The sequence below is a fragment of the Tiliqua scincoides genome, chromosome 1 (assembly GCF_035046505.1).
Source record: "Tiliqua scincoides isolate rTilSci1 chromosome 1, rTilSci1.hap2, whole genome shotgun sequence".
NCBI classification, from domain to species: Eukaryota; Metazoa; Chordata; class Lepidosauria; order Squamata; family Scincidae; genus Tiliqua; species Tiliqua scincoides.
In genome coordinates, this window is record NC_089821.1 from 102,421,403 (window position 1) to 102,445,128 (window position 23,726).

Sequence of the window (23,726 nt, forward strand, 5' to 3'; positions counted from 1 at the left end):
TGCAAATTTAAAAAAAATGATAAATTCACCATCCTTATTTTTTTTTTTTTTGTAAAAATATGGCAAATGTGGCAGTTGAAATACACACAGTGGAAACACTTACTCAACTAAGTGTCTTGCAATATAGTAAACGTGCCAGGTTATAGCCTTGCACACCTTACTCCTCATGGTCCAAGCAATCATATTGTCTCTATCCTCTTCTGCAACGTCAGCCATAGTAAAAACAGTAACTACCAAGGCCGTTACACCCTGTTTTACAGAGTTACAGTCTGAAGACGAGGGGTCACTGTCTCGTGATAGGCACTAACCTTTAGAGAGATTATCTATCTATCTTATATACTATATATATGTATATTATTTATAAGGTAAAAATGGACATTTTGGCATAAATCTCCATTGACTGGAGTCCTGCTGATAAATACATCCCTTTCAAATGCTGTAAACAAATTTTGCACATAAAACAGAATTCAAATGGTTTGTTTCATTTTTTGCTAGCCCTGACTTCTTTACCTTTGTAGTCTCTGTCTGTTTTGCCCTTTTCAAATTTCTCTTGGTCTGGCTTTGTGACACTATCATAGGAAGGTGGGGAGGTTGTGGAAGAACTCTCATCGGTCTTTTCTGGAGTCGAGTTCCCATTAAACTTCACAGTTATCATGTCTTTGATGGGCAGGTCTACACCATCTTTGCATTTCTCTTTATTATACATGGGGACCACTTTTTTAACTTTCTGCTTTAAGAGGAAGCGTCTGAAGGCCCCCTGAATGATGGTAGCAGACACTTCCTCTTGCTTTCGTTTCAATGTGGTTGTAATTGGTTCATAGGAAACTTTGGAAGGATTGGCTGCCATAAACCGATCTTCCATTTGGACCCTAAGTAAATCCATTTCCTCACTTTCGCCCAAAACGCGTTTTGTAAAGGCAAACAAGATGTCAAGGCAGTGAATTCTGTCACCACTGACCATGGGCAGATCCATCGCAATAAGCTGAACATGGTTTGGTTTTGCAATTAGAAGAGGAGGATCCAGTGAAGCTGCAAAATCAGACAGTTTACTATATTCTATGAACTGGGATGCATCTGGATCAAACTTTTCCCAGACTTCATAGAACATCTCAAAGTCATCCTCACTCAAAGGCTCAGCACTTTCTTCTGTAGCAACACTGAAGTTCTCCAAAATAACAGCAATATACATGTTTACTACAACTAAAAATGATATGATGATGTAGCTAACAAAGAAGAAAATCCCAACAGAAGGGTTGCCGCAGTCTCCTTTGACCGAGCTTCCTGGATGGTCTATTTCAGGGTCACAATCTGGCACTCCACTGTTAAGAATGGGCGCTAGCAAGCCATCCCAGCCTGCAGAGGTGGTAATCTGAAAGAGGCAGAGCATGCTGTTGCCAAACGTTTCAAAGTTGAACATGTCATCAATCCCAACTTCTCTTTTGACATAGGCAAAGTTGGACATTCCAAATATAGCGTAGATGAACATGACCAGGAAAAGCAGGAGACCAATGTTAAACAAGGCAGGGAGAGACATCATCAAGGCAAAGAGCAGAGTGCGGATCCCTTTAGCGCCCTTGATTAGACGCAGAATTCGACCTATCCTGGCAAGTCGGATAACTCGGAACAAAGTGGGGGACACAAAATATTTCTCAATGATCTCTGCCAGGAACATACCTGCAAAAGACAATATCTAAATGAATCACTAATTTTACAGTTCAGTTACTTATTTTCATTGCGGGAGCATGATTTGGTCATTAAAGTCAAGATTCAAGGTATTAAAAATCTAAAGTAAAATCCTTTCATTTCTACGTGATCTTCTTAGTCAAAGAAAAAGACAACATTGCATGGATATGGTCTCATGAACATCATTTAATGTGTTGGGAGCTTAAAGCAAATCATGTATTAAACTATTTACTAATCTTCTGTTATCCTAAGTACATTTTGAAGTTGTTGATTTGATATAGTAACTGTTATCAACTAGTAACATTGTCTCTCTAAAATGTAACTGAGCTTGACACTAAAAGTGTTAGAGATTGACAGTAAAAGACCATTCAAACTAATTGGTTTGGGTTATATATAGTCCAATCCTATCCCCCCCCCACCAGCACATAGTATGCAGCACCTCCAAGAGATCACACAAATCATGCTATGGTGGGGGAGGGGAGACCTGACAGCCCGGGGGTGGTAAGTAAAAATCTTTCTTATGGCACAGTTCTATTGTTTGAATATTATCTGTAAAGCATGTTGCGACAGCATAGGAATTAGTAGTGCCGATGGGAAGGACTACACCATCTTGCTGGCACCAGTGTAGGCCTAATTGTATGCTAGAGCAGTTATGCTCTAAGCAGTGGAGAGGTGGGGAATGTAACAGGGCGGGAGAGGGTGGACAGAATGGTCCTGGGAGGTCCAGGGCAGGTATGATGCCACTGTTGTCACTGTATTTGAGATGGGGAATTTCAATAGGATTGGGCTGCCCTTTGTCTCTCTGTAGGCTGCTTGGCCGCCAATGAGTCTTCTCCTATTTAGCTACTTGATGTACCTCCCATTTCCATTGGACAGTAGATGAGCTGGGACACACTTTTGTACAATTAAGATGGGAACAGGCATCCCTAATCATTGGCTGGGCTGTGCATGATTATGACCCAGTTCACATGTAATACCAAACCTCAGCTTGCCAAAACATGAATGAGCTTTGAGATGGTGGACTCTCTCTTCTCCTCTCACTCACAAGCTCTGATTTACTTCAGCGTGAACCACAGTTTGCTGTTACATCAAAACTAGTAAATTCATTTGCCTTCCAAACCAGAATTGGAAACCATGTTCACACTGAAGGAATTCTAATGAACTGGAGCATTTACTGGAATGAACTGGAGCATTTACTGGAGCATAACCCCTGCTAATTGGTTAAGAGGCACTTTTTCAAGTGGGTGCCCCTTTTTTTAGCAGGGGGAGAGTAACTGGCCCACCTCACCCCAGCACTGTCTGTTCTAGTGGCTGTCTGCTGGTATTCCCTGGCATCTTTTTAGATTGTGAGCCCTTTTGGGACAGGAAGCCATTTAGTTATTTGATTTTTCTCTGTAAACCGCTTTGTGAACTTTTAGTTGAAAAGCGGTATATAAATACTGTTAATAATAATAATAATAATAATAATAATAATAATAATAATAATAATAATAATAATAATAATAATAATAATAATAATAATAATATGAGGGGAAGAGAGAACACACGAATCTGAGGCTCACTCATGAGATGCTAAATCATGGTTTGCCATTACACTTGAACCTATTCAAGTCTATTCAAGAACCTATTCGGGTCTATTTCTGGATCAGTGCTCTCGTGGGGAAGAGCTGAACCGCATAAAACCCCCTACGTCAATCTTTTTAAAAACTGATTGAAATAAATATATACGGATACAGACGTATAAATTCCATTCTAGTTCCCTTTCATTCTTGAAAACAAGTTATTCTTACCTACAATGGAGAGTATGACAACTACGAAATCAAAAATGTTCCAGCCAATGGTGAAGTAATAATGACGGAGCGAAATCAGTTTCAGCACACATTCTCCAGTGAAAAGGATGATGAACACCAGATTAATCCTAGATAAAATGGTTTCCATTTCTTTACTTTGGTCATCGGTTTCCACCATCATGGTGACCATGTTAAGGCAAATAAGGATCATGATGCTGATGTCAAAGGCTTGCTTTGTTACAAGGTCAAAGACCAAGCCTTGGAATTTATTCTGTGAAAATTCAGAGCAAAACATTAATAATGTGAAAATAACTTTCTTCACATGTGCATAATAGCCCTATTGTTTCATCTTTTTCCTATACCCAAATTCTCTTCCTCTGAGAACAGGGGACTGGAATGTCTATTAAAAATATTTATATTATGCCTTTCCTTCTCAATACAGAATCTGCTTCTCAGTGTGTTTGTTTTCAGGAAACAAAAGGGCCCAATCCTATTTAATGCTCCAGTGCTAATGCAAGCATGCCATTGGGGTGCACACTGCATCCTGTGGTAGGGAAGAGCCATGGAGGCCTCCCCAAGGTAAGGGAATCTTTATTCCCTTACCTTGGGGCTCCATTGCAACTGCATCAGTGCTGGAAAGTTGGCTAGGATTGGACCCAAAGTTTACTATAGTTTTTACGTTATTGGAAAGCAACCATGCAAATTTCATCTGAACTGCTCTGAAATTCATGCATGTCATACAACAAAATACAAACCCTAGCAATGTTATCTATGGTTTCATATATTTAATTGCTCAGATATGAACAACAGTAATTTCATTCTGTGTTATCTGAATAAAAATATTACAAAAGAGAACATAATTTGAGTACATTTAGCAAATAGAGCAGAAAGGTAGCCAACACAGGGCCCAATCCTATCCAATTCTCCAGTGCCGGTGCATCTGTGCCAACGGGACATGCACTGCATCTTGCCGTGGGGCAGCAGTCACAGAGGCCTCCTCAAGGTAAGGAAACATCTGTTCCTTTACCTTGGGGCTGCATTGCAGCTGCATCAGTGCTGGAAAGCTGGATAGGATCCGGCCCACAGAAAGCTCTGTGAAGATACTCCACCACCACCACCCCCTCCCCAAAAAAGGTATTCTTACCCCTGGTCTAGGTATAGGTTTTTGAGGTTTTTTAGAGCCTAATTTTTTCATCGCATTGTAATATTTCTTCTGTTCCTCTGTCATAAAGATGTCTTGTCCTCCAAAGTAAAGATATGAAATCAAACATAGTTACAACCGTGTCCACAGGTGCCACTACATAGTGAACACTTTTTAGAGAGTACTCTGCCACTACCACAGTACAATTTTGGGCCTGTATTCAGGGAAAACTACATATTACTGCCTAATCAGGAAAACATAATGCACAAAGAAAAGGTCTTCCATGGTCTCTTTTACTCCAAGTTGCTATGAAAGAGAGGAGAACATTATGCAAGGCTGCTGTTTTCTGCTGTTTTTTGTGGCAGCCATATATTTGCGGTTACATCCAAACATGTCCTGATGATTCTGAGGATGAATAACAAAGGGGTGTGAATGTGAAAAGTAATCCAATAATTTAATATCCAGTTAAAAAAAACACCCTTTACATATGGCTTTCCAATTTCTTTCCTATTCAATAATGTTTTCACAAGAAATGGGTAGTGCTGTTAGGCAGGTCATTGCCTTCTTGCAATAACAGTCAACTTTATATAGAGAAGAAAAGAGCAATTTGGTAAACATAACTGAGAGCCAAGGTGGGGCAGTGGGTAAAATGCTGGACTTGGACTCCCCAGTTCAAAATCACCTTGTTCCCTGAAACTCACTGCATAGCCCTGAACAATTCACCCTCTTGCAGCTGCTTTAACCTATCTCACAGGGTTGCAGATAAATGGAATAAGCCCATGTAGGCTCTCCTGCAGAAAGGTGGGGACACAAATACAGATAAAGTGGAATACTAAACTCTGTTTCTACTTGTACTCCCTTGGCACATAAAGGTAAAAAGGGAAGAAATTACTGAAAAGGTTTTTCCCCCTTTTAAAGAAAAGCATATTGAACGTAGCCTTTGGCTTCCATCCAAGGGTCATGTGCAGACATTTCCTACATGCCAAATTGACTCCAGTATTTACACGAGGCTTCCATCTACCCAGACCCAAGCCAAGCTTTTCTCCCAAATTACCTTTCCTCAGAACTGTGCAGATTCTCTTGCCTGGGCCAGGTTGTGGAAGAAAGGGGGATGCTTGTAAGGGGCACCTTTGGCTTTGGGGACCACTACCTTAGCAGTTCACTTTGGGGAACTTGAAAAAAGGGGAAGGAGCCAGGATGATTAGCCTCTCTTGAACCGTTTCCACTATGAACTGTTGGGTAGATCCAGAGGGCCACCCTAACGAGTTGCACCCACAATCCTTATAGTCCTTGGAATGCCACCTGGTAACAAGGTGGCTCCCAGTGAGGGCTGCAATGCCCCCTCCCCCCAATATAGATCCCATCCCAGAGCACAAAGAACACTTTGAATACTTATCTTCTTTTTTTGCTGATTGAAGTTATCTATGATTACACCAATGAAAAGATTCAAGGTAAAAAATGATCCAAAGATGATGAAGATAACAAAATACAGGTACATATACAGGTTGTCCTCATACTTGGGCTGGTCTTCTACCTATATAAAAATTATAGCATATTAGTATAAATGCTAGACATGTAACAATCCATTTCCTTCACAAAACAGCAATTCAGTACAAAGGAGACAACAGAGTTGATTGTTATGCAAGTAGAGTGTGACATTGCAAATGCTGCCTAAGACTTCATTTTTGAGTTCATGATGCTAGCATGATGCTATCTTAATGACATACTATGGATACACTCACAAGACTCTGGTGGCAGATATCAAACTCCTATGGCCTACAGACTGCCATGCATATATATAAAGCATTTATATATATATGTATTGTTTACCACTGGAATTTATAATGGTACTTACATCCCTTGAATCAACAGCGGCATACATAATATCCATCCAGCCTTTAAAAGTGGCCTAAAAGTACAATACAAACAGTAAGAGCACAGTTGTAAAAACACAGGCTTTAGATAGCAGACTCAACATTAAATGTAGTGATCTGCCACTTCTCACATGTATAGAGGAAATTTTCATGCTCCTATTTGTCAGAGGAGCTGTATCGAGTACTTTATGATTATGATTATTAAGAATATTTATATACCACTTTTCAACAACAAAAAAAACAGTTCACAAAGTGGTTCGTGTTGCACCTATTTCTATGCTTAAAATAAATTTAAAAAATCCCAAAGCTCAGTTCAACATGTGATGGCCTGGGTGCTCTCAGAGGCCCATTGATCTGACCACAGTGCTTTACCATCTGCAACGGCTCCCAGTATGTTTCAAGGTCCATTTCAAAGTGTTGGATGTGACATTTAAAGTCCTATACAGCTTAAGAGCTGGATACACGAAGGACTGCCCTCTGATACTCTGTCTGTGCTCTTCATCGGAGGCCTTGCTACAGGTTCCACTTCCCAGTGAGGCGTAAGTGATGGAAGCGAGGGGCAGAGCCTTTACAAGGCAGGCACCCAAGCTATGCAACTATGGAGGCCCAAACTGCTTGCTCAGACACTTTAGCTAATCTAAAACTTAGATTATATTATACACTACTATCTATATCTATATCTATATATTATATGTACTTAACCTTTATATGGACAAAATCTTTATACAACACTAGAGTATCACAGGGAAGCAGAATAGCAGATCAAGAAGTAGTTTAAGTTTATATTATCCAATTTGGATAATGATGTGGCTAATGTAACAAATAGCCTGATCCAAGAGCTCCTTCCATAACTGGGTGTTTCAGTGTACCCATGACTTCCCCACAGCTTTTAGCATTGGGGTCAGTTTCAGGCAAACACCATAAGAACAAATAGATCTGGAGCTCTGAAAGGCGAAAGTTTTGCATGGGTATTCTGGCATTTTCTTAATGGCCCAGTCCTATCCAGGAGAGCTTGCAGAGACTGAACTCACATTCAGTCAGCACAAGCCTGGGCCACTACTACAGCAACTTCTGTGACAGCACATGGTCTGGGCTGCCAGCACAACTGGCTGGTGGCTGCAAGTGCATACCAATTATTTCTGGATCCCCATTGGGACCCCCAGGGGAGAATTGGAGAGGGGATCAGGATAGCTAGGGGTGTGTAGAGGATGGACTGGGGCAGTTATTGGTGGCACTGATATCCTACACCCCGGCCCAGGCTTGACACGTCGTCGTCCCCAATCCTCTTGGATTTATGCCAGTTAAAGAGCTGGTGCAGATCCATGTAGGCCCACTGGGGAGAAGGCAACAGTGGAGTTTACTTAAGAACATAAGAACAGCCCCACTGGATCAGGCTATAGGCCCATCTAGTCCAGCTTCCTGTATCTCACAGCGGCCCACCAAATGCCCCAGGAAGCACACCAGATAACAAGAGACCTCATCCCGGTGCCCTCCCTTGCATTGGCATTCTGACATAACCCATTTCTAAAATTAGGAGGTTGCACATACACATCATGGCTTGTAACCCGCAATGGATTTTTCCTCCAGAAACTTGTCCAATCCCCTTTTAAAGGCATCCAGGCCAGATGCCATCACCACATCCTGTGGCGAGGAGTTCCACAGACCAATCACACGCTGAGTAAAGAAATATTTTCTTTTGTCTGTTCTAACTCTCCCAACACTCAATTTTAGTGGATGTCCCCTGGTTCTGGTGTTATGTGAGAGTGTAAAGAACATCTCTCTATCCACTCTGTCCATCCCCTGCATAATTTTGTATGTCTCAATCATGTCCCCCCTCAGGTGCCTCTTTTCTAGGCTGAAGAGGCCCAAACACCATAGCCTTTCCTCATAAGGAAGGTGCCCCAGCCCAGTACTCATCTTAGTCGCTCTCTTTTGCACCTTTTCCATTTCCACTATGTCTTTTTTGAGATGTGGCGACCAGAACTGGACACAATACTCCAGGTGTGGCCTTACGATAGATTTGTACAACAGCATTATAATATTAGCCGCTTTGTTCTCAATGCCTTTTCTAATGATCCCAAGCATAGAATTGGCCTTCTTCACTGCCGCCGCACACTGGGTCGACACTTTCATCGAGCTGTCCACCACCTCCCCAAGATCTCTCTCCTGATCTGTCACAGACAGCTCAGAACCCATTAGCCTATATGTGAAGTTTTGATTTTTTGCCCCAATGTGTATGACTTTACACTTACTGACATTGAAGTGCATCTGCCATTTTGCTGCCCTTAAGGTTTACTTATGTCCCTGTTGCTATCTTGTCCCCAAACAGACCACAGGATGAAGTAAAGACTGCACCAGTGCTATGGCATGTTTTGGACCAGCCCAGGATAGGATTGGCTGTAAATAATGATGGCTGTATAGAATGAAAAATTACTTACCACTTGAAGCAGAGCGAGATAACCAGCTCCAACGTTGTCAAAGTTTACTTTCACATTTTTCCACCGAGCAGTTTCATTGTTGTCTATCAGTTTTTCACATTCAGTTTTATTGTCAACCTCACTGACATTAAACATTTCACCCGTCGTGGTGTTAACACAATGGTAGAACTTGCCAGCAAACAGATTTACGCCCATGATACTGAAGATTAGCCAGAATATGAGACAAACGAGAAGCACATTCATGATGGAGGGAATTGCCCCTATCAGGGCGTTAACAACTACCTAGTGTGCAAAATTGAAGGGAAAAAAGAGAAAAAGATCCCAGCTTATCTTTTACAGCTTAAAAAATAAAGCCTTTTAACTTCTATTCACATCTTTACAACTCAACATTAAAACTATTTTTTATATCCAAATATCCATACATATGGAAAAATCATGCATGTTAACAAAACATTTTATGGTTTATAGTAAAGCATAACAAAAAAAGACAAAAGCAGGAACTAAACTCTATAAGGAAAGCAAAGAAGTGCAAAAAAATGAAAAGAAAACCTGGTAGTGGGTAAGATGGAATCATAACATTTGCGAACTCTAGAAATAAAAAGAGAGAAAAATTAAATACCAAGAATACAAATCAAAGAACAACAAACTATGACCACAAATAAAAGCAAGTCGGACATGAGAACACCGAGTAAGCAAAATTCATTAGCCCGCGAAGGAGTCAACAGCAATTCCTTGGGCTTCAAGAGTTCCGTGAAGTGACAATGAGAACAAATGCCAACATTTGTAAGGCCAACAAATCTTCACATCAATGGAAAGACAACTGCATTCACCTTCTTCTGGATGCATTGACTAAATAGTCAAATGAGACTTTTATATTTACCGAGCATTACAGAGGGAGGGAAGAAGGGAATAAGGAATGCACGTGTCCATTAATCTATCATTTCTTGGCTACACTGAATAATAGATTTCGGTGTGTGGAGAAATCAAATGTGTGCCAGGAATTGATTTTGTTCTACATAGAGATGCAGTTTCTGAGGAAAAGCTAAGCCTTTATGTGCAGTCCCTTTTTTTCAATCTAGTCAAGGTTTTGTGGAGATTAACATGTGGATTTTCTCCCAACTTTTTGTGCATGGAATGTAAGGAAGCAGGAGAAACCATTTCAATGGACCCACAGCAAGCCAGACAAGATAAATCCTGATGCAGCTCCCATATCAGGCAAACATGAAGCACATGTTTATGATTATGCCATACTGGACCTATCATGTCATAGGAAGCCACTTCCTCTTGGGCAGCTAGTAGCCCATCACTTCCCATGTAAGCTGTTCCTGTCACAGTGTGATAGGCCCATGGAAGATGACAGGCAGCTGATCAAGTTGCTTACTGATGCTTTTTATAGAGACATTTTTCATTTTTCCTGAGTTCTCTACACAGTGACCAACATCCTTCATGACCAATTTGCTGGGTCGTGACCACATGACCACATGTGTGGTGGGTTGTGACTCCATGTGTGGTAGGCAACTTCAGTTTACTTCTGCCAACCATTTTGAGGCCTGTGGAGGTCAATAGAGTGAATTGTGGGCCTGGTGTAACCCGAATGAAGCCTCTAGGGCCATCTAAGAAGGCATTCCGGCACTACCAAGAGCTTCACATCACAACCCACTGCGGAGGACATTGTGGGTTGTGGAACTGAAGAGTGTGGGAACCACCACACTAGAATGTTAAGTCTTGTTTACACTGTTAAGCACTCTCTGCCAAGACTGCTGACATGAGAACACAGCACTCTTGGCAGTAACATAAGTACTATACAGGCCACCCCTTCACATATACTTACTTTCATCCATCTGTTGATGTGACAGCAGTAAGTCATCTTCACTTAAAATGCAGTGACCTCTACTGTTTCAAAGCGATGCTGTTACTAAAAACATGCTTTTTTTTTTTTTTTTTTTACTGAAAGCTTATAGCCACATCAGGAGTGTATGTATACAGGGCTACACGCACACCACAGTTCTGTGGGCATGCAGACCATGATATTTAGTACAGACTTTCTAGGTCTTCAGGCTGCACATATCCTGAAATGTGTGCTGGCAACATCAGCTGAAAGCTCGGAAGCCAGATAGGTGGCTGAACAAGTTTCCAGTAAGGCTTTAGTTCCATTTGTTGCTCATTATATCAGCCAAAAAAGAACAAATAAAAAAAAATAGCTAAAGAAAAAAGTTGAACACAAAAGTGCTTTGCACAATTTAGACTGCAATCCTATTCACACTAACCTGGTAGTAAGGCCCACTGACTATAATGGGAATTACTTATGAGTAGATGTGCTTTGGATTGGACTTCAAATCAAAATTCAGTTTTTTCAGATGAAAAATTTGCAAACTTGCCCAGCCTCAGCATCTTAGGCTACAATCCTAACCTCACTTTCCTGGGAGTAAGTCCCATTGAACACAATAGGACTTACTTCTGAGTAGACCTGCTTAGGACTGTGCCCTTATTTTTTTTAGTGGAGAGTGCCTGCAGCCCTGTGTGTATATGCAGACATAAATTCACACATGCATTTAACATTCTGCAGCATCTGACAACTACCAGTGCAAACCTGAAACCATGTTAGCTTACGGACATGCAAGGGACCAAGGTGGCTACAGTGATCCGAGAATTAGCTGAGAGAAAAACCTCCAAGGTTTGTAGAACTGATTATCTTTTAGAGACGCTGATGGCAGCGGCATGCAGTAGAACTTCAGTGCAACATTTCAACAGGGATTTGTCATTCCTTATTCTGCATGAACAGCCTTGTTTCATGCACATATTATTTCAGGTTCATTCATTGTTGTCTCACCCTCATTCCTTCAAATCGTGACAGGGCTCTCAATGGCCTCAAGGCCCTTAGTGTTCGAAGTGATTTAATGGCACCCAGTTCAGAATAGCCCAGAGCATTGGCTACTAAACTAACCAATGAAACCTGTGGGGGAAAAAAATTCAAACAAACAAATGTAGAACACATGATTGGGATTGCACATTATTAACACTGATACAAAAAATAAGGCTCTGCTATGCACAGATCTTGTTGAGAACCAGGATTTCATTAGAGCTCCGCACCAGTATGAGTATTCATGATAAAGCTCAGACCTTTAGTGGGTACACTAAGAACCTGGTCTGCATAGCTCGTGACCCATAGGTAGTCCAAGTCTATTCCCAGCCAACCCACAGCGCCAAAGCAAATGACAGGGGTGCGGCTTTGGAGCTGTCAGACTAATGGCAGCGATTGCAAGATCGCAAGCAGATCTGGCCACTGTAAGCCCCAGATAAGACTGAGGTACAACAACTCAAATATAGCCTACCAGCCATTGATTGTGGCCTGCCAGTTATCAGAAAATTCTCCTGTTTTTGTACCCAGATGCCTGACTTCCTTCCCTTCCTTTGCTAATCAACAAAGCAGAACTTCCTGCCTGTTGCCTCCTGTCCCAGTTTAAGCTCAGGAGTTCCAGTTCCTGTTGAAAACCCAGCTCTGACTCCTACTCTAACCCCAGCTCAAGAGCCACTTCTAGCACTGTGAAGACCTTAGTTTAGGAAACATACAGATTCAGGCCTAGTGATTGGCATGATTGCCCACAGCCCCTGCCTTGACACACAGGGTTAGAGACTGAGTAGTTCTTTGGACAGTTGCCTGGAAACTGTAACACTGCTGTTCCCTGCAGGGGAAAATGATGAGTTGCCCCTGGAGTCTGAAGCAAAGGTGGGAGGGGGGGTTTGGGAGGGGGGAACTGAGAATAGAGTAGCTGGAGTGGAGGCAAATAAATTATCTGATGCCATGAAAAGGAACAGCAAAGGAAACAGCCATAGACATCTCACTGACCTTCAACCAGCTTGTAGCCTGCAATAGGTCTACAACTGGCTGGCCAGCCAGAGAAGCAGCCCACATACTGGAGGCAGACAGTTGCATCTAGCAAAGAGGTCAGCCAAAAGTTCCACATCTGAATGCCTAATTGTGGGCATGCTGCCAGCTCAGAGAAAAGGCATACAGGAACTCTAATGCACTCCGTGTCCTGCAGTTTGTCTAACCTTTGTATTTACTGTTCCTCTTGATTCATCCTCACTTTCACTTTGTTAAATAAATATGGTTCTTTTTAGCTTTATGTACGTCAAGTCAAAGGATTAAAATTGTAAATGGGGGAGGGATATCTGGTTCTGGGGAGAATTCATCCGTTATGACTGATTTCCCACATATTTGGATGCTGGAAGCCTGGATGCTGGACACATCTTCAGCATAGGATACTGGAAGCATCTTCAATTTGGAACCTTTTGGCATTATCTTCCTCTCTGGACCCTACTTCATTTCAGAACCCAAGTCTCAAAGGTCCCCCTCCCATCTCCCAGTGGTGAGGTTACAGAAGCAGGCATGTTTTCCATTCACATTCTAACTAGGCTTCAATTTACTTAGCTTCCAAATTCAGGTAAGAATAGATGCGTTCAGAGTGATATATTCAAAGGAGGGAAAGAAAGAATCCCTTTCCCTAATGTGCCAACAGAAATCCGCTGACTGCCAACCCCTTTGAATTGTGGATATAGTCAAGGTGATCTTACAGTCTCACCTTCCACAGCGCAGGGGATGCCTTCCCTGAAAGATGAGTGTTTCGTAAAACAGTACTATAGGGAACATCGCTGAACTATGAGGCAGGAAACTAGTGCTGATTGGCTCTGTGCCACCCAGAATGCACTGCTCGTACTGTCAGTCTGTCAATCACAGCCAGGAAAAAGAGTGTTGTAGCAAAACATCGCTAAAGGAAGCTGTGTTATGGGAGATATTGCTGTAATTTACTTATTGCCTTGGCTTGCACTTTCTTTCTAGCTTTTTCTGGGTAATGGGGTGAAATGCAACAAAAAAAAAGCAACACTGGAGAAAAGACATAAGGCCCTGGCAGGTGAGAGGATTTAAAATAGCACAGTTTTTAATTAACTTAGGGTGCAATCCTAACTGTGCCCTATGCCAGCCCAAGTCTCAGGAAGAAGCCAGGCCAGTGCTCAAAAAAGCACCGGCCTGCGGGGGCCAACACAAGCCTCCGTATCGGCTTCCTCCATGCTTATTGTGTCGGCCCTGCTGGGCCGACACAACAAAGAAAGAAAGGTAGGCATGGGGAAGGCAGAGAGGGGGCAGGAGGAGGCATTCCTGGGTGGGGGAGGGCAGGCGGTGGGCAGCCCCAGGGGCGAGTGGGCAGGGAGAGGGAGGCAGGGCTGGGATCTGCAATTATGCTGGATTCCAACCCCCGTTCCCAGGGAGAACAGCTTGCAGCCACTCTGCTCTCCTCGGACTTGCAACACCTCAAGAGGTGTTGCAAGTCCGAGGAGACCCATTGGGGCCAGCAGGCCCTACCCAGAGGTAAGGGGAAATGTTTCCTCTTACCTCTGGCTGAGCTGCTTCTGGCCACTATCCTGCGCTGGATACAGCGCAATCCTCCTGACTTGCCTGTTCCAGCACAGGATAGGATTGCGCCCCTGCTTGCATTAGTTGTATTTAACAAACATCAAGAAAAATTAAAGATATGCCCATCACAAGACTGAAGCTAGCCTATTCTTTCTTTTGCCCCTATTTTGCAAGGAAGAAAACCAACCCTGCTCACTAGCTTCATGAATGATTTCATTGCGGGTGTCCATTACTTCCACTGTAGAAGCAAAAACTGGGAAACAAAACAACTTTCAGGTTGGTACATGGCAAAATGTCCACCTGACAACTTGAACACCTTGCTCAGTTGTCATTACCATTGAGCTTTACAGACCAGAGTTTAACTGCAAGATTAGTTCTGTCAGCCATTCTTCCCAGCTGAATGATGAGTATGTAAAAATTTATTTGGTACGCAAATAAAATATAGCTGGCCCAATCGTATCCAACTTTCCAGCACTGGTGCAGCTGCTATGCAGCCCTGACACATGTTCCCTTACCTTGAGGAGGCCTCTGTGACTGTCTCCCCGCCAAAGGATGCAGCCCATGCCTCAGTGGCATGGCTGCACTGGCACTGGAAATTGGATAGGATTGGGCCCTAAGATAGTATACGAGACTTCACAGTATCTTTGTCCTATAAGCATATTAAGAAGAAAATCTTACTGCCTACATTCAGTAACAAAATAGTATTATTATTCCTTGCTCTGGAAAGCGGATTTAATTATCACTAAAAAATAACTTGCACTGCATCATTGGTACCAGATTATAGATGTGACACAATTTTGAATGCATATTGATTAAAAGAAACATTTGACAACCTTTTTTGTGGACAATTATCATCAAATGCAAGTATGTACTAAGCACAACACTTTCCTTGGACATATAATCTTTAAATTGCTTTTTAAAAACCAAGTTCACCCACAGGTTTACAGCACACTACAACTGGCTTGGAATTGGTAAAGGGTTGGTTGTGGGAAAACCAACTGAAACTTACAGCCCAATCCTACTTACCTCCTCCTGCGCAGATTCAGCCATGTGCACTGAATCCTGCAGAAGAGTTTCAGATCTTGAAGGCCTCCCTGAGGTATGGGAACGTTTGTTGCCATGCCCCGGGGCAAGCCTCCGCTGCCCTGATGGGTCTACTTGGACCTAGAATAGTTCCTTTGATCATGCGACTCCATGACCAGGGTTGGAGGACTGAGGCTGGAAAGGGGGGTAGGATATTGGCAGCACTACTGCTGCCAACACCACCCTCTTCCTGGCCTTGATGTAGCACATGTGCAATAACTGTGGGAAATGCTGACTCCCACATGAGTTACCTGGGAGCAAGTGCCATAGTTCTCAAGACTTCCAAATAAATATGCACAATACGCACAAAACTGTGTCCAATTAATAAGGGGAGTTGTGTTTGTGCCTAAGGGAGTTCCGATGTGGGGATGGGTGATTTCAATCTTATCAGTGCAGCCACTTCAAAATGAGCATTTTCATTGAGACAGTTACAATTATAGTCCATGCAAAAGCTAATTCCCACATTCAGTTCCCTGCCAACTATCTACAAACCACACAATTTACAACATCCAACAAATGAGAATTGTGCCCATAATGTGAGTAGAAGAATCTTCACTCTTGTGATTTTCAGAGGTGCTTGCTTGGCTATGATTTTACAGGGCTCTGGGGTAAAACCTAATGCTGTGAATTCCTACAGTTCCTTTTCAAGATCTGTTAAAGACTTGTCCCAATTGTGCTCAAACTGTAAATATTGATGATTTTCTTTGTGCAGGTGCATAGATTGAATTAGTCAAAGCCTAACCATATAAGAAGCCATTGGAAAGTAGGTTATCATGAAAACACCTACAAAATGTGTGTGTTAATTAATTACACTGGTGATCCTGGCCCCTGTGCCGAGCATAGCATAGTCTAGACAAAAATGCTACAGTGTCAATTAGAAAGAAAGAAAGAAAGAAAGAAAGAAAGAAAGAAAGAAAGAAAGAAAGAAAGAAAGAAAGAAAGAAAGAAAGAAAGAAAGAAAGAAAGAAAGAAAGAACCTATAGGAAAATGGAGGACAGAGAGAGGAAGGAAATAGGTTTGCTCAAACTTCCAACAGTTTACAGTAAGTGAAAGTGAAGAGGAAGGGAAGGATTAGAGGTAGAAGTGTGCATGCTTTGAAGTTAAAAACTTCCCTTCTTACACTGCACAGGGATATTTCAGAAGGGGAGAACTTCCCCCTCCATCAGGCCCATTCAATGCCTGAATGCCACCAATTCTAGGCTGTCTGGAGCTCTGGACGAGGATATTCCCATTAAGAAGCTGAGAATACATTGCAACATATTGTTGCATGTCCCAATAATATATTGTCATGTATTAAATACGTACTTGTACTATGAACACTAGGAGGGACCTCTGCTTGTGGAACACTGGTTTTCTATTCCATCTGTAATTCTGCTAAAATTTATTTTTTAACCTGTTATTGTTATTTGAAAGATGTTTCATAATATGTAGAAATGCAGAAAAAAGGAAAACGCAAGGTTTTCAAGTACTCACATCAACAATGAGGAAATCTAGCCAACACCAGGCATTAGTGAAATACATTTGAAACCCATAGGCCACCCACTTCAGAAGCATTTCCAAAATAAAGATGTATGTGAAGACCTTGTCAGCATATTCCAGCACAGTCTTGATAGTCCTGCGCTGTTCAATATATATGTCTTCAAAGGCCTGAAGGAGAGGGTAAAAGCACTGCTTTATCGTTCAAGAAGTACATTGTATTTTGAAAATGCAGGTGTCAAATTTTACTTCTGCTTCATTTTCCACCAACATTTTAAATCAACGTTTCCCAAAATGTGGATTGTGACCCACTGGGGAGTTGTGAGCCCAAACAGAGTGGGTCACGATCTGGGCCCTCCTGCCCACCCTTTTGCTGGTTTGGCTCCATTTAGGAGCCATTCCAGAAGCACCAGTACTTACCAGAACCTCCAAGGAGTACTACGACCCACCGCAGGGGATGGCGTGGGTCGCAGCGCTGCAAAATTTGGGAACCTCTGTTTTAAATCAAAGCATTAGCAAGAAGAAAGAAATGCAGTATTTGATGTCTTTTTTTTCCTTTTCTAAAGTATACTCAGTTCTTACAGCCTAACATTGTGGTTGATTTCAAGAATGTCTGTCTCTCTGTCTATTAATCAAACATTCTAAAGTCTGAAAATAAAATATATGCTAGCCTCTGTACATAACATACATTTGACTAACACTGAAGTTCTTAACATTTTGAGATACGGTAAGTTCTTTTTTGCTCACTCACCAGAGCACCGCTGCTGAGGAGAATCATGAACACAATGAAGGTCTCAAACCAGTTGTGTTCAACTATGCTGTAGCAGGTCTTCCTAAAATTCCACCAGATTTTTCCTTTGCCATCTTCTATACTCACTTGACAACATGGAAATTTCTTGACACAGCCTGTTTACAGAGATGTTAAACTATTAAATACCAGAATGACATCTATTTTGATCTTTTCACATTTTTGCTTAATCCCATTTTGACTCAAGATGTGTAACTTTGGGTTAGCACATTTTATCCTCACGACAACCCTATGAGGCAAGAGGATACCTGATGTTATGGCATACTTTTAACAGCCAAATCAACAATCCAATTAAACCCATTTCTGCCCAGTTCACAGTTGTATGCATTTGATCCCTGTTGTGATTATGCAACATGGAGCAGAAATGGCTTTAAATGATCTATTTGTATTTAAGGGTCAAACTTAGAGTGAATTTAATCATGTTGCTGGCCTTGGGGTGCTCACTCCACCCCCACCCCCCCATTTCACACATGGAGAACATGATTTAGAATGTGATTGCAGTAGAGGTACAGAGGAGCTTTAACTTTACTATACCCATTGTCCTGATCTGAATTGTCCCTCCCCACCATATACTATTTACATTAAAAAAAATAAGCAAGCACATTAGAACTAACGACATTTGTTTGGCCCTTACGAAATGAAGGAAAGCCACATCTGTGTTGGTCCTTAAGTAATGAATTGTGCTGCAGTGGCAAATTAAGTGTGACTAAGCACACTTCTGCATCTTAACATGGAAGGAAATCACAGCTAATAGCAGCTTTCTACCACTTGTGCATTTGTCATTCATAACCCACTATATGTAGCAGGATAAATGCAATTTCCTGCAGAGAAGTGATGCTTGTGCAATAGATTTGTGCTGGGCCCAAAGAACTGTAGTATTAGTTTTAAGAACATAAGGAGAGCCTTACTAGGTCAGGGCAAGGGCCTCTCTAGTCCAGCTTCCTGTATCTCACAGTGGCCCACCACATGGCTAAGGGAGCACTCAAGACAACAAGGTACCTGCATCCTGTTGCCATTCCCTTGCATTTGGGCATTCAGAGATAGGCTACCTCTAAAATCTGGAGGTTGCAAATAGTCATCATGGCTTATACACCCTCCGATAGACTTTTCCTCCATAGATCGTCCAATTCCTTTTTTAAAGACATCTAGGCCAGTTGCCATGACCTCATCCTGTGGCAAAGAGTGCTACAGATTGATTAGTCAATGGGTAAAGAAGCATCTTCTATTGTCTGTTCTGACGATCTCACTATTCAATTTTAGTGCATGTCCCCTAGTTCTGGTGTTGTGTGAGAGGGAAAAGAACTTTCCTTTGTCCATCGTATGTATACATTTATATGTTTCAATCATGTCCCCTCTCAGGCACTTTCTATCCAGAATGAAGAGCCCCAAACATTGTAGCCTTTCCTTGTAAGGGAGGTACTCCAGGCCACTAATGGCCAAAGGAACTTTGGACTTGTGGTTCTCAACACAACACATCCACAGTACGCTATGTCACATTGCAAACTGCTTTTGAAACTGAAATAATGCTCAAAACTTGTCTGTGCTACAGCATGCCCAAAATCTTGGGGGCATCTAAAGTAGCTATTTGGATCCTGGTCTTTATCTGGTAAGAAGCAGCCACAGGGGCCAAACAACATGTTGCATGTTGTTGTGTGTTTCTTTTTCCAACATTGTTTTTCTCTTGCAAAAACCAGCCATAAAGACTGCCACGAAGACTGAAAGTGTGGCAGGGGTACAGGCTGCTTAACTCAATCTCTTCCTGCCATTTCTAATCAACCCCCCCTGCCCCCCACTGCAGTTGAAGGAGAAAGGTTTTGCAGCAATCTAGAATGTTGGGTCAAGGAAACAGTGAATCTGACAAATACAGATCTTTGCTGTTCCCATTACCTTCTGTAAAACAGGCTTCTGGTTCAAGAGCCTCTTCCGGTTCAATCTCTGCCTGTTCACCCTCTCCAGGCGGGGCGATATCAACTGTGCTGCCTTCTGAGGAGCTGGTTGCATTGAGCTTCTGCAAATAAAACCCCACAGACAGGTTTTGTTCCCCTGCAAGTCTATGAAGCGCTCAAAAGGAGATACCAAGGCACGTCTGCACTCTTCAAATTTATACTGATAATACAGAGCAGTAAGCTGCTTTACGGTGAATAAAATCACAGCGCTAAAACTGCCAATACTGTATATTTTTATACTTACAACGCACCTGAACATTTTCGGAAAACAAACATTGTGGAAAAGCTTTATTTGGGTACAATAAAAAAATATATGATACAAGGAACCCTGAATACAATATTTGTAAAGGTCTTTCATTTTAAATTTAACAGTGTCTCTCAAGCACAGAATAAGCAAAAGAAAATACGACTACAAAATGACTGCTAAACACTATATGGGAAGATGGCAAGAAAATGATAGAGAATGACCCTTTGTCCAAACAGTCCTTATTAATTACAGAAACAGCAGAAATCAGTGCTACTTCAATGTATTACAAAAAAATAAATGGTAATGCCTTCACGAGACACTGATCTCTGAGTGGATATTCTTGAGCATGTGAATGGATGCCATAAAAATGCTATTCCTTCACAGTTGTACTGGATCACTGTAGTTGCATATCTACCAAAATGATAAATGGGTCAGCATAAGGTTCCCTGTATTGCTTCAACAGAGCAAATTAGCTTGAAAAGAATAATCACTTATTAAAATTATATTGGAAAACATTATTTGTTTGGGAAGTGATTCAAGCATCATATTTTAGATACACATAATATTTGGATAAATTACTGTTTCTTGTAACTTGCAGAGAATTGCATTTGAATGTCATGGAATAATTTTAAAGAAATTGTCTTTTTCCAATTGATAATAAAAGCAATGGCCCCAGAACTATGAAAACCTCCTGGTTTTGATTCTTCCCAAGAGTAAGCTCCCAACACAGCTTGCTTATTCGACCTAAATGATTGTGAGAATAACAGTTTGCCTTATAATTTGTGACTCTGCAAAGGGTGGTTCTCGATCACAGCAATAAACCTTTTATTAGACAACTCGTTGAAGAGAATTAAAATTGAAGTTATCAAGAATGTAACTTTATGGCAAGGAAACCTTATGAGGATACTTCTTTAGGAGCTAAATAGTAAGGATAAAAAGAGAAAGTTTAATGCAGGTAAGTTTATTGCACTCCTGGTTATCTCAACATGACTATGGGCCCAGAACTATCTAACTTTCCAGCACTGATGCAGCCACAATGCAGCCCTGATGTAAGGGAATAAAGTTCTCTTACCTTGAGGAGACCTCCATGACTGTTCCCTCACCACAGGATGCAGCACACACCCCATTGGCATGGCTGCACCAGTGCTGGAAAGCTGGATAGGATTGGTCCCTATGTCTCCATCTACTTGGCTGGGAAACAGGCACAAAGATTCACATTTCTTTCACTCTCGAATCAAGCTTATTTCTGGCAGCCATGATATAAACACCTTCTTTTTTTTTAAACTGACACCTGCTTATACGCTTAATCACATACAAATGAGCTCCCAATTAGCAATGCAATCTTTATAAAGCATGCAGTGTGGATACATAAAAATATATGCATAGGCTGCACTTTATATTTTGGAGCCAGTAGTTCTAAAAAGAGAAACATCAGTATTATTACTTCATTTAAAAAAAATATTATGGTGCAAATACATTCTCTGGCTCTGACAATTACAGCTGTATGCACAGGCATAGGATTCAATGGATCTTTCTCCACACCCTCCTCCCATTCCCCAGACGAGTAACAGTCAATGTGATCTGCATCTTTAAAATAACAAAATGTGGCAGCAACTTCGGATAATTCTATGTCCTAACAGATAAAATAAAACATACTTTGATGGCAAGTATGCTGTCGCTAGTTAAAACAGAAATCTTGCCTTAAGAGTTCATTTCTTAACCAATTAACAATTTGGAGTTGTGGCTGAAACAGCACAGAGTGGGGAAGCAAAAGATGCTTCCCCCCACCTTCAAGCAAAAGATGCTATATATTTCAATGACCCTGAAGGGCAAGCTATTGGCAAAATGTCTCCCTGAAATGAACAGGGATTATTATTATTTGCCTGGTGTTACACATTACAGTCAATCAGGATTTGAACATGGCCTCGAGAAGAACTCTGCAGTCATTAAGATTCAATGGGAGCCTTTTTACTCGCTTCAATGGGATTGCAGCCTTAAAACAGCAGCTTAATCAAGCCAAAGTACTAATATTTGCAATGATTATGGCCAATTATATAATTCCTAGGATTATAAAAAATTAAAATCTGGACATCACAATTATTATTATTATTATTATTTTTAAACCGTTTCTGACTCATAGAAACAGGCACACAGGTACAGGGTCACTGACAAGAATTCGTAATCCAACAACAACAACATGAGAAGAGAAAAGGTGTGGTGGGGAAGAGGGGGGAAAAGAATCTGTTGCACGACAACACAAATTGCTCTCTTACATAACATGTGAACAGCTTGACAAAGGTTATCAAACCGTTTTCTATTCAAGACTATTGTGCACTCATGGAGAGGGAAATCTTATCTGCAGGGACACACTGGAAAGCAGTTGTTAATGATGCAGCATTCCCAAGGCCTGAATCAGCAAAACAACATGCTTGGCTAGAGCAGAAGCCTGTGCAGTGCCCGTGGAAACCACACCAAGAAAAAGAAACCCACCTTTTTGGATTGTTTGTTTTAAAGTTGATCTGAAAAAATAATCGGAATTACCACTCTTGAATACAGGTCACATCTCAATTGACGCAGATGGCAATCGTACAACCACTGCTACTTAAGTGGTCTCTTTTTTGGACTGTAGAGCATCTCATGATTTTGCTAGCACAATAATCAACACAAGCTTTGCCCAACAGCATGTTAATGGGCCCATTTCCATTGTTGATGCATTCACTTAAGGCCCAGTCTTGCTCCCATTTGATTTTGTTTTTGCCTTTTGAATGGGAGCAGGAGCAGGCTACTATAAAATGTTAAGCTTGACAAACTGCTTCATGATTCAGGTGACACTAAAATAAAACAAAGGGATTCAGCCATTATAAATTGTCTGGAATAAGTCAGCATAATACACTGGTTCAACCATTCTCAATTGCTTGATAACTTGACAAACTCTCAAATAAACAATTCCCATTCTCCATGACAATTCCATCGTATTTTTGATGGCGGCCAAGGTTTTAGTTACACACTCAGCAAGAAAACAAGTTTCTCACTTCTACTGTTAATGCATTCCTTTGATGTTTTGGACAATTTGGAGCATATCTCAGCTGGCAGCGTTACATTCAAACTCCAAAGTTGAAAAAGATGAAAGCACTGAATCATATTCAAAGATTTGAGCTAATGCTTTAAACAAAAACAGCAATTAATATGAGTCTCAAAGTACCTTCCTTAGGTACAAAGACTGCCTTGTGACATTCACTATAGGTCACCCCCATGATGAAAATCCCACTCCCAGGGACTCTCAATTCCCACCCCATCATCTTTTAGAAGTAGTTGTATGAGTTAGCATCATTACACTTTGAATTTCTCCGTCCCTAAACCACAGTCATAGTGGACGTGAGGGAGCAGGCCCAGGGAGCAACAGCAACTCATGCAGTAAGTTCTAACAGCCCATAGATTCAGGATATCAGAAAGTTGCTTCTTTGGCTAAAGGGTAAACAAATGCATACTTTTAAAAACTAAACTAAACATCCTGGAAATTTTTGATCAACTAAACACAGCGGACCCTCGCTTTATGACAGGGTTCAGCATACAATGAAATCACTTTACGGTGGACTCTCCATGATAATACAAGCGTCACTATGTAATAAGTTATACATCTGATGACAAGAATACACAGGTTAAACCAAGGAGAGGAAGGGAAGAGGGAACAAATAATGGCAGTCAGTCAGTGTATGACTGAGCAAAGAAGCTCCTTGGGGCCTTGTTCCTCGCCCAGCAACAGTGCCACTCTGCAAAGCGGAGGTGGTGGGGCCAGTGACATCGTGTCCCTTTTTGGAGTGGCTGCA

The 23,726-nt window shown here is 41.5% G+C and overlaps 1 protein-coding gene across 8 annotated transcripts in view; it reads right to left on the reverse strand.

The window, feature by feature from the left end:
- Window positions 1-481: 481 nt before the first annotated feature.
- LOC136657639 (sodium channel protein type 3 subunit alpha) overlaps window positions 482-23,726 on the reverse strand; it is a 68,993-nt gene continuing 45,748 nt past the window's right edge. For 5 of the 8 annotated variants that reach the window (XM_066634663.1, XM_066634655.1, XM_066634626.1 and 2 more), the window contains 10 exons: window positions 19,594-19,714; window positions 17,650-17,804; window positions 16,896-17,069; window positions 11,757-11,879; window positions 8,927-9,208; window positions 6,470-6,523; window positions 6,011-6,148; window positions 4,618-4,722; window positions 3,474-3,744; window positions 482-1,674 (listed from right to left, as the gene is read on the reverse strand). In XM_066634663.1, coding sequence (XP_066490760.1) covers window positions 482-1,674; window positions 3,474-3,744; window positions 4,618-4,722; window positions 6,011-6,148; window positions 6,470-6,523; window positions 8,927-9,208; window positions 11,757-11,879; window positions 16,896-17,069; window positions 17,650-17,804; window positions 19,594-19,714 — 2,616 coding nt within the window. Of the gene's footprint in view, window positions 1,675-3,473; window positions 3,745-4,617; window positions 4,723-6,010; window positions 6,149-6,465; window positions 6,524-8,926; window positions 9,209-11,756; window positions 11,880-16,895; window positions 17,070-17,649; window positions 17,805-19,593; window positions 19,715-23,726 lie in introns of all 8 variants that reach the window. The other 3 variants (XM_066634672.1, XM_066634646.1, XM_066634676.1) reach the window with 1 other exon arrangement.